The sequence below is a fragment of the Protomyctophum bolini genome (assembly GCF_963924005.1).
Source record: "Protomyctophum bolini genome assembly, chromosome: 7".
NCBI classification, from domain to species: domain Eukaryota; kingdom Metazoa; phylum Chordata; class Actinopteri; order Myctophiformes; family Myctophidae; genus Protomyctophum; species Protomyctophum bolini.
This window is the reverse complement of record NC_137868.1, coordinates 42,100,631-42,119,886: the sequence shown is the minus strand read 5'-3', so window position 1 is coordinate 42,119,886 and position 19,256 is coordinate 42,100,631. Positions and strand designations below refer to the sequence as shown.

The 19,256-nt window shown below is 43.9% G+C and overlaps 1 protein-coding gene across 2 annotated transcripts in view; it reads left to right on the top strand.

The window, feature by feature from the left end:
• Positions 1 to 19,256, top strand: part of dyrk1b (dual-specificity tyrosine-(Y)-phosphorylation regulated kinase 1B) — a 73,767-nt gene that overhangs the window by 41,146 nt on the left and 13,365 nt on the right. For both annotated transcript variants that reach the window (XM_080769101.1, XM_080769100.1), the window contains exon 2: positions 17,865 to 18,019. In XM_080769101.1, the coding sequence (XP_080625227.1) occupies positions 17,945 to 18,019 (75 nt within the window). In that variant the 5' untranslated portion in view covers positions 17,865 to 17,944. The remainder of the gene's footprint in view (positions 1 to 17,864; positions 18,020 to 19,256) is intronic.

The following is a 19,256-nucleotide window of genomic DNA, read 5'->3' as shown; positions in this document are numbered from 1 at the left end:
TTATGGGTCTGTAACTCAGAGAGTGTATGGACCCGTTTGGTACCATGTGTACACTGTCCTTGAAATTTAACGGGTTGAGAATCACTGCTAGAACCGTAAAAGTCTTATGGGGGTTCCCTGGCTTATCTCTTCGAATGGGGGTCCACTCCGCAGGCTAATTATTTGGGGGTCCTTGACTCCTTGACATGAAAAAGTTTGGGAACCACTGACTTAAACTGCTGGACTGCCATCTCTGACCATTCAGACATGGAACTGTCAAGTAGTTCTATCTAAGCACCAATGTAAAAAACATGTTACATGGGTGCTTTGCTTTTCCTAAAGAAAAGTATAAAAAATTATTGTTGGTTTGTCCTTTGTCTGGTCTAAAGCCCAACCCAAGCACCTATGATTCGCCATGCGACTTCTTGCAACCATTCTCCCCAATGGCGGTTGCAAGGAGTTGCATTGGTGTGGTTGACCTTAAAACTGTTTTGACACTAGTGTCCACTTGCTAGTTCTTGTCAAAGGACGAGTAGATTATGACCAGGAAAGGTCCTCTCTTTCTGTGCTGTGCACTGGAGATCCTACAAGGGCCATGGAACTAAGGACTAAATTCTCTCAAATCTGTCCAGACAATCAATCAGAGATCTCTGCCCACATTTAAATTCACTCTAAACTAAAGGAGATAAAAAAAAATACAGTGCAGAGCAACTGCAACTGCCCTGCACAAGACTAATTGGTTCTTAACTGGTTTCAGTCAAGATCTACTTGACTGAAACCAGTTGCTGAACTCTGTCAGACTAGCTTTGATAATGATAAACACTGAACAGTATTTGATGAGCCAAACTTAACACTGGTGGCTGTTGAATAAGGAGTGAAACTTATAATCCTCTGGTGTCATGTTTCCGTATCATGTAATACCGTTTGTCTAACAAACCCCGAAAGCATCAATGTGTTTTTAAGCTGAAAACGGTGACCTGAAAGCATCAATGTGTTGTTAAGCCAAAATCTGTGACCCCTGGGCCCTGACCTGTACGACAGGCTTGACACAAAACACACAACTTTACGATGCTATTCGAGAACTACTTGTACTTCAGACTACACTTTTCTGGAACACCAAAGCTGCAAATGATTGACGGTTCCTCGAGAACCTGTGGTCATACTAGTTGGACAGCAATGCTTTTTGGTTTTGGGAGATTCACCCCATATCTAGTAAGCCCCTTATATTCCTACTGCAGTTATACCTTTCATAATTATATCGTATGAAATGGTACATATGCAGAATATATTGTGTTGAGTATAACACACCTTTACAATCTGTCGCCTGTCACATCAGCATCAACCTCTATGGTTTGCTGTCTCATGTACTGTAATAGTCTAGTGAAGTCTACTAACTGAATGAAAGGATTTATAATATACTGAGTCGTGGTCGTGTGTTCATGTAGTCCAGTGTTAACTGTGTAATGTTGAGTTGAGCTTACTTTGACTGCTGCTTTGGCAGTCCATTTGTGAAGGCAGTGCCTGTTAGTTGATGGAGATGGAGAGGCATTTAGCAGACGCTCTTAATCCAGAAGTAAGAAAGAACGAAAACATGGTAATACATCAAATACGTAGGAGAGAAATAGTCATCAAGAGTCATACGTAAAGACAATCTCTGACAGTTCAATAAGAGCTACCTAACGATTATCGCCATTACATGTGGTGCGTGAGTGAGGTGGGGTTGGTGGGTGGGATGGGGGGTTGGGTTACATAAGACAAGTGCTATACATACAGGGAATGGGTTGTGTCAGAGACTTGATGGATTTGAGAGAAGTTCAATGAATAAATAATTGATAATCGGAATGAATGAAGGTTTTCCTAATATTGTAACTTGGACCAAAACAAAAAGCTGCACACATACAGTACTGTATATAGGGAGAGAAAGAGATGGACTTGATCTCTCTTGTCCGGGTTGCAATATTAAACGTGAGCACCAGATGAACATAAATACAAGCTGGAATTGCGTTGTAGAAAGAGTGTGAAGTGCCTGCTCCTCTCTGGTTTCATAGAGCCTGTCGTGTTGGAGAACATGTAGGTTCGCAGGTCCCACCCAGGCCAAGGCTAACCTTTTTTTTTAACAATTTCAATATTGTTATTTACAGCTGAAAATGTTTATAGTACTGCCTGGTACTACCAGGTCAAATGGCTGCAAGAGCAGAGCTGCAGAGCACTGTGAAGGAAAGACAGTCAGACAAACAGACAGACAGACGATTGACACAATCGTCAGTTTTTCGTCTAGTGATGTCTGAAATTGAATGCTGCACGGACAACGTGTCCTTTAAACAGCTTTCCAAGAAGCAGGAGTAAGTGTGTGTGTGTGTGTGTGTGTGTGTGCGTGCTTGTGGGCAGGCGGGTGGGTGAGAGATATGAGACTGATCTTTGCTCCTTCACTGTTGTTCTGGTGGTTTGGTCTGCTCACCCAGTCTGTCTGTCTCTCTGTCTACCTGACTGTCTGTCTGTCTGTCTGCCTTTGTGTCCGTCCGTGTGATCTGTATAGCATGCTGTGTGTGAAAGAGCTTGATGTCAGGTGTTCTATCCCTTTTAGAGCGGCCGGGGCCAAGGTCCAGTCATGTGAAATAGTGCCGTATGTTTGGTATCTCTTACTCGGTCATGTAACCCCCCGGCCGCTCAGTGAATGATACGGGCAACTGAGATGAGGCGTTTTATGAGCAACCTTCAACTCTTCATGGTGTTTGTGTTGCTGAAGTGCCCGATGAGCGTTTGCCAGGTATTCCATGGCAGTGTCGCTCTATTGTCTAATTTGTCTTATCCAGTGAACAAGGCAGTGCTGCTGCTCGATGCAATATTATGGGAAGGATTGTCACCAGAAGGTTGGCAGTCTGCATCCTCCTGCCCAGCATGGGAACATCTGTATGTGGGAAATAAAAGTGAAATCCTGGGGTAAAAGTTCTGTTTAAACCATGCAGATGGTGTGGAGTTAGTTTGAATCTCTGTGTGTGTGTGTGTGTGTGTGTGTGTGTGTGTGTGTGTGTGTGATTCAACGGCTCAATATCAAATCAGCAGAGCACAGTTTATACTAATGACACTAGTATGGACATTCATGACACATTCAAAAAAATCTAAGAAACATTATATAGTCCACTCACAGAAGAAGGAAAGTCTGTAAAAAAAAATGAGGTTCTACCCCCAACCCACCCCTCTCTCTTCTGTATACACACCCTTCCCCGGCCCCTCTCTCCTCCTCCCAAGAAGTTTCCAGGTAGGACGCGTCTTTTTCTTTTTAGTTCCTGAAAACAGAAAGTTGATCAGAAAGTTGAACATCAATCAGTCTATCAACTATGGTCTCTCCTTGATGGCGGCGGCAGCAGTCAGTCCAGCTTTCCAGGAATCGTCCTTAACAGTTTTATAATTGTTGTTTTGGAACCTAAATGCACACGCACGCACGCACGCACACATGTCATGCACGCACGCACGCACACTCACACCACCCAAAGAGAAAGACAGTTCATCAGTGTGTCAATCAGTAGGGTTCTTCTACTGCCATGCCCTCTAATTTCTAACGCGAACGAACGAAACCAGAACGTTGTGGGTCTGAGTCCACTCTCTGTTAGCCTGTTGGGGTTTCCCCAAAATAATATGGTCTAGTATAATGATGTATGATGTCTCTCTCCAAGCGTGTTGGTGGGCGTTACATTATGATATTATTATAAGATGCTGACCGAAGCCTGACTGCCAAGACATGGATAGACTTTTAGCACCACTATGATAGACACCACAGGTTTCACAGCTCTCGCTCGCTCTGTGTGTGTGTGTGTGTGTGTGTGTGTGTGTGTGTGTGTGTGTGTTTGTGTGACCCACATGATGATTATTAATAGATTTGATCTGACCCAGCCTGGTGGGTTCACTGGGGGCGTTGGCATGAGTGTGTGTGTGCACATATGTGTCTGCAGGGAACAAACTTTTTGGCTTGCCGGGCCAAAAAGTGACTGCATGGTGTATTTAAAACGAGAAAAAAAATTACCAGCCAGGTTTTGTTTTATTGCTCTGTGTTTGTTGATATTACTATATCATATTCTCAAATAACAAATGTCAGAAGATAAGTATAGATATAGTAGATAACATGAGACTGAAAAGGAATATTGTATCCAAAATGTGTCGAGGGGTCCAGGAATGACCTACGCTGGCAAATGTAACGTATAGCGGCCTATCGAAGTGAAACGGTTAACTAACGGTTAATTTAATGCCATACAGTACTGAGAAGCTATAGACACGTCCAGCTTCTCAGCCCAAGGATGAAAAGAAACCGCTTTTCTTTAGGCTACATACATAGGCTATGGTTGATACAGAGCTGACATCTTCTGTTGTATTGTTTACATTTGTAGTAGTCGTGAATAACGTGTTGCGCCGACAGTTCCACGGAGCTCCACAGTTTTCTTTCTTTAAAGATTTAGTTTTTGGCTTTTATTGATAGTATCAAGTGAAGACTGGCAGGGAAGAGGGAGAGAGAGAGAGAAGGGGAGAGACAAGAAGCAAAGGTCGTCATGAACGGGACTCGAACACACGCGACGCGCTGTCAGGCCAAAGCCATGCGCCTGGACCGCTAGGCCCAGCGGGCGCCCAGAGCTGCACAGCTCTATCTATAAGTAAAGTCTACCCATAGTAATAATAATCACATGATTAAAATAATTTGATAAACCTGCCCATATTGTAGGATGTCGACTTCCGCTACATACGTTTAATTTTTTTTTTTATACCTCTATCTCTACTCTATACTCAGAAGTACAACCGTTTCACATTTAAAAAAAAAATAAACTTCTACAAGCTGAGATAGGTCAAGCTTGACCTTACCTGTTTGGTTTGTGCCGACTCCCAATGTGCGTGTATCGCATGCTATGAACCGACATGCGCGTGCACACACACACACACACGCTCACATACACATTGGCACCATATCTTTTAAAAAAATATGGTTTTAGGCAGAATCACAAACCGAAAACAGAAGTTATTTCTCGCAATGGAAAATAATAATTTTACACGCCAGAGTGGCTGCCTGGCTGGTTAGTCTCCATAATTTTCCCAGCCAAAGAGGAAATCTAGACGCCATTGGCGGTTGGCAGGTGCACATTCTGTTCTCTGTGTTTGTAAGGGTACACCGTGTATTATGTGCACTTTATTTATACATTAAATGTATTTTATTTGCATTAACGGTGTGTATGTTTTCACTGTTAATGCTCAGTCTGCTGACGCTATGACATTTGTCATTTAATAAACTGTTTAAATAAGGCTTGAAGGCAAAAATAGGGAGCGTACTGCACACACACACGCATACACACGCACACAGAGCCAAATAAAGTGGTGTCGAGGCTGGTGTTAAAGAGATGCACGTGTGACAGCTGAGACTGTCTCAGAGAGGTGTGTGCGTGCGTGTGCAGTGTGCACGTGTCTGGTACCTGCTGATCGGTTCATTGGTGCTTAAGACGTATATACTTCGTTGTACGACAAATGTCAAAAATACTAAATAGCCAATCTAAAAGCTCACAAAACATTGCATTGTGACACGTGAGTTTATAGATCTGCTATTTTGGTAAATCCAAGAATAACACATTTAGAAGATTTGGCCAAAATAGGGACACCAGGGTTAATGTGGGCAACTATATTGGACAGTCAGAAAAGTTTAGTTGTTCAGGTTTGGGCATTACAGGACTCTGCTTTGAGACTCAAACCAATTATTCAGCACTTTAATTAAAGCGACACTAATACAATTGAGCTTGTACTTAACAAATTGACTCACCGTCAGTCTACTCAATGCACCAAGCATTTCTTTTTTGCTGCAAGACCCTCAAGTGGCCTGGTTTGACCAGCCATCTTGGTCCGGGCTTTATTGACCTGAATTTAGCCTCTCGGGCAAGTTCTTACTCTGAGGTCGTGTATTGCCCTCTCCAATGGAACGGCTGATATGAGGCGAGAGGTTGTTCAGGTCAGGGTTCAGAGCATGGTTGTGGTTACGGTTTACCTAGGCTAGACAGGAAGGAACTACTGCCAAAAGTCTCTAACCGGAAGTTAGTGCGCTTGTCTGGTCTGACACTAGTGACAGACGTTCTTTCCCAGGTTTTTTTTTTTTTTCTCTTTGTTGTGGTAGAACTAGGAACAAGGTTCAGGTTTACCAATCCTAGTCTGTATGAGAGGAAATAATGCCCAAGTTTCCACAGTGCAAAACAGTCTTCTCGTCATATTATCACCTACTCGGTGGCAACTTCCAGTAGCCCATCACTTTTAAGTCTGTTTTAAATCACTTAAAGCCTTGCTGTGGTTTTCCGATGATGGAGTTGTGTTGATTTTGTTTCCTTGCACCGTTGTTGTTGTTGCTGCGATGGAAGGCGATTGATTGGAATTAGACTGAAAGCTGAATGAAACCACAGAGGAAGTATAGCCTACTTGCTCGTGGGCCAACACTATACGCTATACTGCCACACTTTTATTGTATTGTATCGACTTCCTTTCAACAATCTCAAACTTCTTTTTAAATTTCTTATTGTTTATTATTTTTGTTATTATTTCCCCCATGATGAAATGTCCAAAGACAGTCATGCCAGGGTCAAATTTAACTATGCCGTGGAATAGACAACGGCGCTATAAAAGACCTACGGAAGATTCTACGCCAATGCCGTAGATTCTACGGCATTGGCGTTAAGCGTAGCATTTCCCCCACCAGTCAGGGACTGATGTTCTGACATGGAACAACTCTATCGACCCCATAAGGAATAGTGGAAAAAATCTACAAGCTCAAAAACGTGTCTGATCACAGTGCATCGTGAGCTCGTACAAGTATTGGAACTGTTTTATTCATTGTAATTGTTATGAACACTATTGAAAATAGTGTTAACAGTATGTTCAACAATTATGATGGGAGAACTTTGGGACTTTTTGCCCAAAACAAGGTATTCCGGCAGGGTTAGAGCAGTCAATGTAGGATAAGGATTACTCCACACGACTGCAAAACTATTGCAATCGTAATATTAACTAATTCAGATTCCATATCACAAAAACAGTGTTTTATAGAAGAAACAATTTGCGTATGCGTTGGGTGTGTGGCTAAAAGTGTCCGTATGTGTCAACTAGTAAAATGATCCTCGAGCTTTGAATTTCAAGGATCCCATCCCAGTTTGACTCGATTTGCATTAAAACACTTTGAGGGCTTTATATTAAAAGACGACACATACCGAGGCTTCCGGGATTGTTGAATTACCTTTGGAGCATAACCGCCAAAGTATTTTGAGTAGTACTTTGATCCATGAAAATCCCCCTGAAAATATAGTCCCATGGCTTGTTGTCGAACCGAAAAATAGTCCACCGTGGTGATGCGGAAGAACAACAAGCCGTAAGGGGCTCCGAGAACCCAGTCAAAACCACACCGTTCACTTGCATTGAACTCATTTTCCCAGAAGCCCTTGCAGCTCCAGTGCACGGGGTCAATTTCCGGTTACGTCGTCATAATAACGCGACGGGCCTCGTCGCCCGGGGTCCGCGACAAATCCGCTATTTATTTTTAATTAATAAGAAAACGGTGAATTAAAGTTAAACACATCAAACAAATAGAAGGGTTTAGCGTATTACGCAGGGGAAGACGATGGATTAAATAGCGTGGAACGCGGGTTATGTTAATAAGCCGCGTCCATTTGGTTCCTATAGCTATCAGTCATTTATAGCCCGGGGGACACCCTGGAAAAACCCCCAACGTCCCTTGGGGAGAGGGGATGAACTACCACCATGTTGACAACCCAACCGCAGACCTATAGCCGGTCTCAGGGATGGACGGGCTATACAGTATGTGAAGACTGACTGGTGGTTTGCTGTGGTTTTGGATCGGAGCTTTATTTATTCTCGAAATTACACTGAGCAATTTAACTCATTTTCAGTGTCGTCGAGTAATACAATATATATATATATTAAAAAAAAACATCACAATACATCAGAAGATCAGGAAAAAGGAAAACAAAAGGAATAGGCCTACATATGAATTACATATAGGTTACAAATAGAAGCTAAGACAAATTTCAAAACGATCTAGAGAGTTACATATTGTCTGGGGATCTGTGTTGCTCACCAAGGTTTTAAAACGACTCGGAGGTACCAATGTGGTCAATTCTAATGTAGTGTGCAGGTCATTCCATGCATGTATTGGGGCCACAGAAGCTAAAAGCAGATCTACCAAGTTCAGAGTTAACTTTTAGTTCTAGGGGGTCGGTCGGTGGCCCCCCCCCCAGCCTCCTCCCTCTTTTACTAGCTTTTAGAGAGAGACGGACAAATGGCACAGCTGTTGCTATAGTGACGGGAGTTATTGGCTGAGGTACTTGATGATGAGCTGTAATGTTTGTATATATCTCGTTGTAAATGCAGTGATTTCAATAGTTTCCTCATACATTGGGCCCGAGGGGGCTCAAAGGAGGTGTCCGTCCTGGCTCCTTCAGGGTACATTGAGGGGGTTTTAAATGGACTCCTACAGGTCTGTAACTCTGAGAGTGTACGGACCACATATAACGGAACCGTTATAGGGGTCTTTGAAATGACGACGGTTTTAGAACAACTGCGTTAGGCAACGGTTTTCAAATTTCAAATGGTTTTCAAAATTGGCTTATTTTTATATTATTTTTCAATTAATTGGTCCCCAGTCTCCCGAGTGTTTGTTTATTTAACTCTGACCATGTACAAAATGCAGGTCCCCCAGACCTGACACTGAGAAGCTATTCTTATTGTTATTATCAGTTAGTTGTGTCGTTATATAGTTATTTGGCAGTTAAACTGACATATTATAAACCACTACATGGATATTAATACAAACTCCTTTGCATCGTAAAACAACATCAGAACATCCTGTGTAAATGCTAGAGTGAACAACAACAAAAAATACACAATGGAGAAAGCCATTGTCTGGGGGTACGTATAGCCTGTGATATAGACAGGGGCAGATTAGACGCACATGTACGCACGCATGCACGTGCACGCGCGCACATACATGTGAATTTGTTAACCCACAGAGATGACTCATCATTGTTGCGTTAACCACTTAAGTTCCTATATACACTACACTTTGTCATACAATGTACAGTATACAGTAAATGTTTGTAGTTTTTGAAAAAATTGGAACATTTCTTAAAATTTTTGAAAACGTACACGTCCAAAATAGGGATGCCAGGTTGGAAGTGTCTGGTCCTGGACCAGGCAGCAACAGATGATTTAACCCATTCTGTCCGGGAACCCATTTTGGTGTTATAGCATCATGTTATGCTTTAGCTATTGAAAAATAGCAGATCTACAAGCTCATAGCGCGCCACCGAGTGGCGCGCTATGAGCTTGTAGGTCTGCTATTTTTGAAAATTCGAAGAACGACTGACATTTTTTAGAATCTGATCTCAGGTCAGAATGGGGTTAATCAGACCAGTGTGTGTCCAGTGGAAACCTCGTATGAATCTGATCTCAGGTCAGAATGGGTTAATTCATGCTTTCTTCTGGTTGAGGGCGTGCTCCCTATTTCCCATAATTGGACGCCAATGGTTTGTGACTGGGTTTTGTCACCTGTTGCTGGGACCAGTGGATCTTTAAGGTAGACCACCGGACCCATTCCCAGTGGACTGGGAATGGAGCAGAGAGATGGCGAGAGACGGGAAGGAAGGAAGAAAGAGAGACTGTACTTTGGGGGCAAGAAGACAAGAGAGAAAAGAGGACCGATGGTAAATAACCAACTGAATGGCTAGAAAAGAGAGCTGTGTGGAAGAGAAGAGGCCTGGTGCCTGGTGGTGAGGTGGACAGAAGCCGAAAGAGGAACAAGGCGCAAAGGAAAAGAAAGGACATATGAAGGGAGAACAAATGCAGGTACAGCGTGATGATGCAGAATGAATGGAGGAACGGACAGGTTTGAGAGAAGAGGAGAGGTTAGGCAGACGGAGAGGTGCTCTTCATTCATATACCGCAATGGATACTTAGCAGCATTTATCAAACAATATCGCGCATGGAAGCAGGGTGTCTCCTGAGGGCCCCCATGGATTCTCTTTAACCTTTGACCCCTGCTCGGTGCCATTGGACGGAGATGTGTCTGGCCTGGGATTGGTGGTGGAGCTGGCTTGTGTTGCTGAGGGAGAGAAACGGGGAGAGGGAGAAAGAGTATTTTGGGCTGGTTGCTGAGAGATAGAGTATTGTAGGCCAGCTGCTGAGAGCTCGATAGAGCGAAGGAGAGAGAGAGAGAAAGAGAGGGAAGAAGGAGAGGGCGAGAGGGAGAGAGAAGTAGCTGTATCTAACTAGTATTGTGGGCTGGTTGCTGAGAGAGAGGGGGGTAGACAGAGAGAGAGGGAGCAGGGCTGGTTGCTGAGACAGCACAGGTTTATTTATAGAGCGCTGGCCGGCCAGCCCTTGGATACCGGCAGCCAATCAGCTGATGAAGAGGGAGGGGCCCTGGCCAATGGCAGTGCAGGAAAGGGGGTGTCAGAGTGAGGAAGTGCTGTGAGTGCCTCTCAGCCTCTTAAAGAGACGGCGGTGCATTTCTCAGTGCCAGGCAAATATTCTCTTTCTCTCTCCCTTGCTCTGACTCTCTCTTCCCCTATCTCTCTCTCTCCATTTTTCTCTCTCCCTCTTCCCCTCTCTCTCACCCCACCTCTCTCTCTCTCTCTCTCTCTCTCTCGGTTTCTCTCTCTCTGTTTCTCTCTCTAGCAGTGTCATCTCTCTGAGCAGGGCAGAACTCAGTGCCTCATAACAACAGAGTCCTCAGACACACACACACACACACACACCCGCGTGCACGCGCTCACTCACACGCACAAGCACACGCACACACAGTGACAGAGTGACTAGCCTCTGCTCTAGTTTCCATCCTATCTTGTTGCTGTCCTCGCTGGGAGAACACGCAGTATGAAAGCAGTAGATGCCAGCAGCAGAATCCAGTTCAGTGGCTTCTTGCGCCACCAGTAGAGCCACAAAGAGGGCCCCTAGGGACACCAGTAGAGCCAGTAAAGAGGGCCCCTAGGGACACCAGTAGAGCCACAACGAGGGCCCCTAGGGACACCAGTAGAGCCAGTAGGAGACCCCCTCCCCTGACCCCGCTTCAGACACAGCCACGTATTAGGCAGGTGGACCAATTATTAAATGACATATTCAAATTCAACTTGTCGGTCATTGTCGGCAGGAATCCTGGTTAATTCTGGTTTATTCTCCCCTATTGATTTGGATAAATCACAAACGGGACACGAGTTCAATTGCCGCAGGTATGAAATATGGCTCGGTATAACTCGATGCAAAGCGGTAAGTGAACGAGACTTCTGACAAAGCACACAGCGAGTGACAGACGGAAGTCCCGCCCTATAGATATACTTTCTAGTATCAAAAGGTCCGACATGTGGAAACGGCGGTCGAGTATATGCGCTGCTCCCGTGCTTGCGGTTATATGGTTATGGGTTTGAGGTCGGTTGTCGGTCTAACGACAGACCAATAGTATGTCGGAACTAAAGCGTGCTGCCACTTTCTAGGCTTTTCTCCTCGTGAGATGAGAAAAGTATGGGGAAAGAGCTTAACGGGACTCGAATAAACACAGGCCATAATGTCCAGGACTCGCATACAGGACTCGTATACAGAGCACACAACACATCCAGGACTCTCACATGAGTCACATCCAGAACTCACATTTGTTGCTCACGTATAGAACTCGCAGTTCGTTGGAATGTCAAGAGAGCTTTTATGTATGTATGTATTGTTTTGCAAAATAACTTTTTGATGAGAATTGACATTGTCATTTCTCTTACTTAAATTAAATTTACAGTTTTGAAATTTATATTGGGGCCCAATATCAATTCTAAAAAGGCTGGGCTGCCTCTCCAAGACCCCTCCCTGGTCCACCTTTACAGGTAATTAATATCACTTCCTCAAAACCTGTCTCAACGAGAGCATTTATTTAACAATGAACACATTTTTGCCGCTCTAGTCGAGCTACAGAAACAATACGACCACGTCAAGTTGGATAATACAATATATGAAAACAAGAGTGTTGCCACTAAAGCAACATAGTTGCAGATTTCTTTAAACCATTTAACAAAGTCATAGAATAATTACACAATGAGCAGAAAATGAAGAAGCTTTACTTGCTCCATGCTTTTACAAACTGAACTCCCGTTTTTTTGTCCTGCAACCTCTAGCACAATACTGTACTGTACTGTATGTGCTACGAAAGAACAGGGACCGGAGGGTTAGGTGCGATCTTCCACTAGTTAATCGATCTTGACGGGCGTCATCTTCAGCCCTAACCCAGGAAAACTGTTCAAATGTGTCTCCAAACGGATATACCAGCCAGGGCAACCCCCATACAATTGAGCATTTATGTAAAGTTGGAGTTTTAAGACTGACACAATTTAAACGTCAGCACTTCAAAACGATCATATCTTCACTTCAGCTCCATGGCCGTGGCAAAGACAATTCACAAGACATGTCGGTTGTGTCGGGGCAGTAAACGGAGGAACATTCCGTATTTGCGTGGATTGTGTGCATCATTTCCATCTCTAGTCACCCCGACATCAACACGGTATTCATCCATCGCTGCTTCAACTCGCCCCGGCGCCGGAGTATGACACTATTTAGATGGAGGGATATTTGCCAGCATCTATACCACTGCTACTAGCCTGCACGTTCCATTGGAATGCCAATACCTGTGCATCTCAAATAGACTTCCTCTCACGGTTTGTTGTGTTCCGTTAACGTCGTGACACAGATTGATTGGAAATAATGGCTTCTGTCTGTTCACGGAAGAGAGCTGCGTTGATTCTACATTGACGGCGTCTTATCCGTCTGTCTGTCTGTCTGTCTGACTTCTGGGACAGGAAACCAGGGCTTGGCTGTGTTGCCACGGATACAGAGGTTGCTACAGCCTGTTACCATGGTGACTGGGCTAGACTGTATGTTGCTGTGTATAGTGTGATGTGATGTGATCCCTCTCTTGCCACTGGTTCAGCAGCTCATGTGAACAGCTGGATGTAGTGCTTTTTTTTTTTTTGTACGGCTGCTGTCGGGTGGAAAACTCACACGAGTCCAAAACTCTCCCTTTTTATATATTTTTTTATTTATTTTTTATGCAGAGTATAGCCGATCTTGTAGATTGGCTATTGTCACTGTTGATGTATACTGTGATGTATTGTAGTAGGGCATTGATTTATGAAAAAAAAGAATAAGAAAGTTGAAATATGAATAAGATATGAGGTTTCGGCCCCGGCAGTACCCGATATATGTTCTTATGGTGTCTTGTTGTGCAGTTGTGGAATGTAGAATTTCGAGGCCCTTTTTACGTTAGCCTGCAAACCGACCCCCCCCCCCTAGATTGTGGGGCGCCAACAATCAGGGCATAGTTTGTAAATGTGGGGTGGGCTTATCACCAGAGTATTTTTTTTTTTATATCAGCCCCTTGGAAATGCAGGTCCCACTCCGATATTACAGACTAATATCCACGCAATTACATTATTATGGCCTTGCCAGGCTACTTTCACTTTACTTAAGTATTTAAAAATGTCAACGCTTAATATAATACTTCTACCGGTACTCCTCTACACAACAGAAGCACACATTGTAATTTACTCCGCTGCAGATATTAAGTAATATAAAGTTACTAGATTTAGATTGTTAATACGATCAACCAATTATACTTTGTGAGTTGAAAAAATAGCTGATCTACAAGCTCACACTGTGTCGTGCCGCGATTCGCTGTGACTTTGTTTTGATGACCTTTGAAAAAAAAACGTTATATGGGGCAATCATTACCTTTTACTTTTGGTTAAGTAAAAAAAAAAAAACATCCGATTACTTTTTTTTAATTTGTTTTAACTAATATTTAACCAGTAAAAACACATGGAGACTGAGTCTCTTTTGCAAGTGGGAACTGGCCAAGAGGCAGAAACAAAATGACACTTCAAATTCAATGCTACATCGTATACATGTCAAATTCACACAGCAGCCAAATAATAATTCCATGACATACCTCAAGAGACCTATACAAAGTATACAACAAATCTCCCAACAGTGGTACACTAACAGTGACCGGGCGCAAAGAAATTGTGCACAGTCGAGCAGAGAGCACATACACAATGTACCTTTTTATTAAAACGGAAAAGGATAAATGTATGGGCCTATGCAAAGGCTTAGTATACACATTCCCAACATGTGCAGGTGTTGGACTGTGCATTTGAGATGATCCTTTTGAAACTTCTCAAAGGAACTTTCAAGGCCCATTTTAGTCTTGAGCTGCAGGTCATTCCACGACCAAGGGGCCAAAGAAAGCAAGACACTTTTTTACCCCCCTCAGTTTTGAAGGCTGGCACCTACACACTGACCGTAGCCAGGCATTTCATCTGAGATTTAGACCATTTTTTTTAACAAATTAAATTAGGAGGAGATGTAAAGGGGAAGGTCACCTAGAATGGCTTTATAAATGGAAATATACCAATGATACTTCTTGCAGCCACTGCTGTGTGTGCATGTGTGTGTGGGCAGCTGTCCGGTCCGGGGTCATACCTATGTTCCCTCAGCCCTATGTTCCCTCAGCCCTATGTTCCCTCAGAAGGAGCATTGGTCCGAGGTGCGCTGGGGGTCGGGAGAGGGTGGGTGGTTAGGTTTAGGTGTCTGCCCCGGGGGAGGTTAGGGTTAGGGTGAGGGTTTGAGGTAGGTTGTCGATCGGACCGTCGGCATATTGACGCGGACCCGAGGGAACATAGGGCTGAGGGAACATAGGTACGGTCCCTCTGGTCCAACTGGAAGGTAGATACTTTAGGCTAGCTAATACTCAATGACACCTGGCTAGTTCTTAGAAAGACAACGTGCAGTGACCGCTAACGTTACATGACGTTTACATTTAAAGGTGCAGCCAGTAAGTCCTATTAGTTTGTTTAACCCATTTAGAGATCAGATTCTAAAAAAAATGTCTTCTACATCCTGACAGTTTTCTGAAAAAGCTATGTTTCTATGTCAGTGGTTCTTCGATTTTTCAATAGCTAAAATTATAACATGTTTAAAACACCAAAAGGGGTTTCCCGGCCCCAAAATGGGTTTAAAAAGAAATCGCTCTGTATAGTCTGTATTCTGCAATGTTCGCTGTGGTGTTTGTTCAGTAACAACAGGGGCTCTCCCTGTCTTCTCCTGCGCTTTAGAAATACCATTTTTCTTATCCAATCAGGAGAGAGAACTCATCCAGGACATGGGATGATAAAACACGTGGAAGTAGGAAGTGATGACACAGAGATTGTGAGCGGACACAATTTGAACTGGAACACTATAAAACTGAAAGCTGATGAATGGCTGCTCTCTCTTGATTGGCTGAAATTGGCAACCCACCTGAAAATGCACTTTCGTGTTCATTAATGAGCTGGAGAGCGAGAGAGAGAGAGAGACGGGGGAAACCCCCTGTTATTGAGCAAACTCTATATACGCTAGTATACAGGCAGCAGTGGTCCCCAAAGTGGGGTCTGGGGACCCCCAGGTGGTCCTTGAAGGAGTTCCAGGGTTGTACTCTGCTAAATGATGGTTTGGAAACAAATGGACCCTTATGTGGGTCTGTACCTCTGAGAGTGTACGAATGGAACGGGTTCCATTTGTACACTCTCAGAGTTAAATTAGCATTGACTTTACAATATAAATTGGGGGTCCTAGAGATAGAAATGCCATTTAAACGGGGGTCGGTAGAATAACATGCATGTCAAAGTGGGGGTCCTAAATCTTCTCTTATGGGGGTCCCTGGCATATCTCTTCAAATGGGGGCTAATTAGTGTCATTCTGAGGGTCGTTAACATGAAAAGAATTTGGGAAGTCACTGCTACTGACTACTATCGGAAATACAGAGCTGCAAATTTATTTATTTTTGGTTTTAACCATAACGTTCAGTGTCACTTAAACTGTCTTTAAGTCGCTCAACTGGGGAGGAGACGAGTGTTGTATTTGGACAGAAAATCATGTTAAATGCTCATCGTGCATATTTAATATTCCCTCTACACGTTTTATCGTCCGTTGGAATAGAATAAAGGTACAGTATATTTCTGATTCATGTGTCATTGACACGCAAATGCAATAAGGTTCTACTTAAACCATTAGAGTGCTGATTGTTCAGAAACCTCTTCAAACTTTTATTGCGAAGACATTATTTCCCTACAGAGGAGAAATGACAACACACACACACACACGCACGCACACAGAAGGATTTGAACCATTGACGTTCATTGCAGTCAGGTGTGTCTTATATGTCACTCAAAGTGGGGTTTCTTGGGGGGGGGCATTTTATGCTACAACAACCTGAAATCACATTATGAGACGTTCCTTCACTCTCCGTTGGCAAAAAAAACAAAAGTTCAGACAAAGTCCAGCGAGGTTGAACTCCAGTCGCTAAAAAAGAACAAAATCAATTTGCAACTGCTAGCGATCGTTTTTAGTTAGTTTGTCCTTAAGCGAGGGGTTCCAACTAAATGTGCACGGTTAGCTTTGTGACAATGTGGCCGCCGCTCCGCCTCTGCGCTAAGCCCGCCGTAATGATTCTCCCTCGGGCTAGATATCAGGTGTACGTGTGGAGCCGAGCGACACCTTTTGTTCTCAAAGCGGGGGGGGGGGGGGGGTCTTCCAAATGGACCCTTACAGGTCTGTATAACTCCTCACACGGGGTGCAGTTGGTTCCATTTCGCACACTCTTTCAGTTATCCTTGGAGTCAACAAGTTTGAGAAACGCCTGTTTCTCGAACTTAGTAGAGAGGGTTTTCCTGTGAAAAGTGAGTGTTGAGTTGTGGTGGTCCTATAAGCTGTTTGGAGGTTGCTGACTGTGGACCTAAATGGTTTGCGGCCATGAGCGACGGTCGATGAGAAGCTGGTTGACTGGTTGAGTAGGTGTGGGTCTCTATAGGACAGAGTTGAGAACACTAGACTAAACCAGCTGGTCTCTATAGGACAGAGTTGAGAACACTAGACTAAACCAGCTGGTCTCTATACTAGGACAGAGTTGAGAACACTAGACTAAACCAGCTGGTCTCTATAGGACAGAGTTGAGAACACTAGACTAAACCAGCTGGTCTCTATACTAGGACAGAGTTGAGAACACTAGACTAAACCAGCTGGTCTCTATAGGACAGAGTTGAGAACACTAGACTAAACCAGCTGGTCTCTATAGGACAGAGTTGAGAACACTAGACTAAACCAGCTGGTCTCTATACTAGGACAGAGTTGAGAACACTAGACTAAACCAGCTGGTCTCTATACTAGGACAGAGTTGAGAACACTAGACTAAACCAGCTAGTCTCTATACTAGGACAGAGTTGAGAACACTAGACTAAACCAGCTGGTCTCTATACTAGGACAGAGTTGAGAACACTAGACTAAACCAGCTGGTCTCTATACTAGGACAGAGTTGAGAACACTAGACTAAACCAGCTGGTCTCTATACTAGGACAGAGTTGAGAACACTAGACTAAACCAGCTGGTAAGTCACCTAGTTAACCAGCAGTGTGAACATGATCACAACCAGCCAATCAGTGAGTCTTGCAACATGATTTGCAAATCTCTCTCTCTCCCTCTCCCTCTCTCTCTCTCTCTCTCTCTCTCATTGCTCACTTCCGTTAGTTGTGGGACAACAATCCCCTTTCTTTGCTTCTCTCTCTCTCTCTCTCTCTCTCTCTCTCTCTCTCTCTCTCTCTCCCTTCCGCTCTCTTCCTGCCAGTTAAATTCAAATCAAAGGGTGCTTTATTGACGACGCAAAATTTGCTGACACCACGACCAAACCATTACTCATTTCCTGTATTGTCCTGTACAACAATTGACTTTTTCTCTTCTCCTCTCTCCTTCCTCCCTCTCTCTCTCTCTCTCTCTCTCTATCTCCCTCTCCCCCTCTCTAGGTGGAAGTAGCTCAGGATGCCCCCCCTCCACCTCCTCCTCTTCCTCTGCTGCCCAGGGCTTCTCCCCCGCTGAGCCAGCCATGACCAGCCAGCACACACACTCACACACACACCCCTCCTTCAGCTCCATCCACTCCATGGCCGAGCAGCAGCAGGTAAACGGGCGTGTGCACGCACGCACACACACACACACACGCACGCACGCACGCACGCACGCACGCACGCACGCACTGTACATTACACACACACACACACACATACGATTGTTTGCAGTAGGAGGGTCGCAGGTGAATGTGCTTTAACCACTCAAGCCCTATTTATTACTGCTAGTTATTAACTATATATGGCACAAACCCCCCCCCCCAACATAACGTTATACTATTTTATATTATCAAATATTGGCCCGAGCAGCCATCTCCTTGAGACTTTCCTTGAGTTCGTTGTTAGTAAGCTGTCTACAGCGACCTCTAGCTGTGGGCGGTGTGTAACGCGTCCCCTAAACCACCCACCCACCCTATACCAAATAATAATGGTCACTGAATGTTTTAAAACACTTGAGTTGCACTGAATGAATTCAACAAACCTGGCTGAAAGTGCAGGCGTTTTTAACTGTGTAGACTGACCTTTTTATTAGTTTAACCATAACGGTCCAGTTAACTCTGAATTTGTATTCATTTAACCCATGTAACAGCCTGGCTAGGTATTCATTTATATATATATACCGTATATAAAACGAATCTGCAGATCTACAAACTCGCCAACGTGCCATGAGAGTTGTGAGCTCATAGTCTATAGATCAACTGTTTTCGCTATTTGCCGTGTGACAAAGTATATAGGGCTTAACCCATTCTGGGCGGGAACCCATTTTGGTGTTGGCACTATGTTATGCTTTAGCTATTGAAAAATAGCAGATCTACAAGCTCATAGCGCGCCACTGAGTGGCGCGCTACGAGCTTGTAGGTCTGCTATTTTTTGAAAAATCGAAGAACGACTGATTTTTAGAATCTGATCTCAGGTCAGAATGGGTTCATCAGACCAGTGTGTTGTCCGGTGGAAACCTCGTATGAACCTGATCTCAGGTCAGAATGGGTTAAGTGATTAACCCACTAGGAAGTGTCTGGTTAGGTCTGAATTCTGTTTGATCTGTCAATGTCCATCTGCTTAACGGCCCTTCATTTCACGTTCCACTACAATAGACCGCCTAACGATGTCACGATGACCTCAAATTGAGGCTGAAAAAACCTAGATATGAATGTGACGGTGACTCTTTAAAGGCGCTGTTTCATTTGCATGGATCTTTTCCTACTGTACATATAGGGAGCGTGTTTAGGAAATATGATAGTAAGTAACTGCTAAAAAGGACAGGCTACATCCTAGCGATGCATCCTTTAA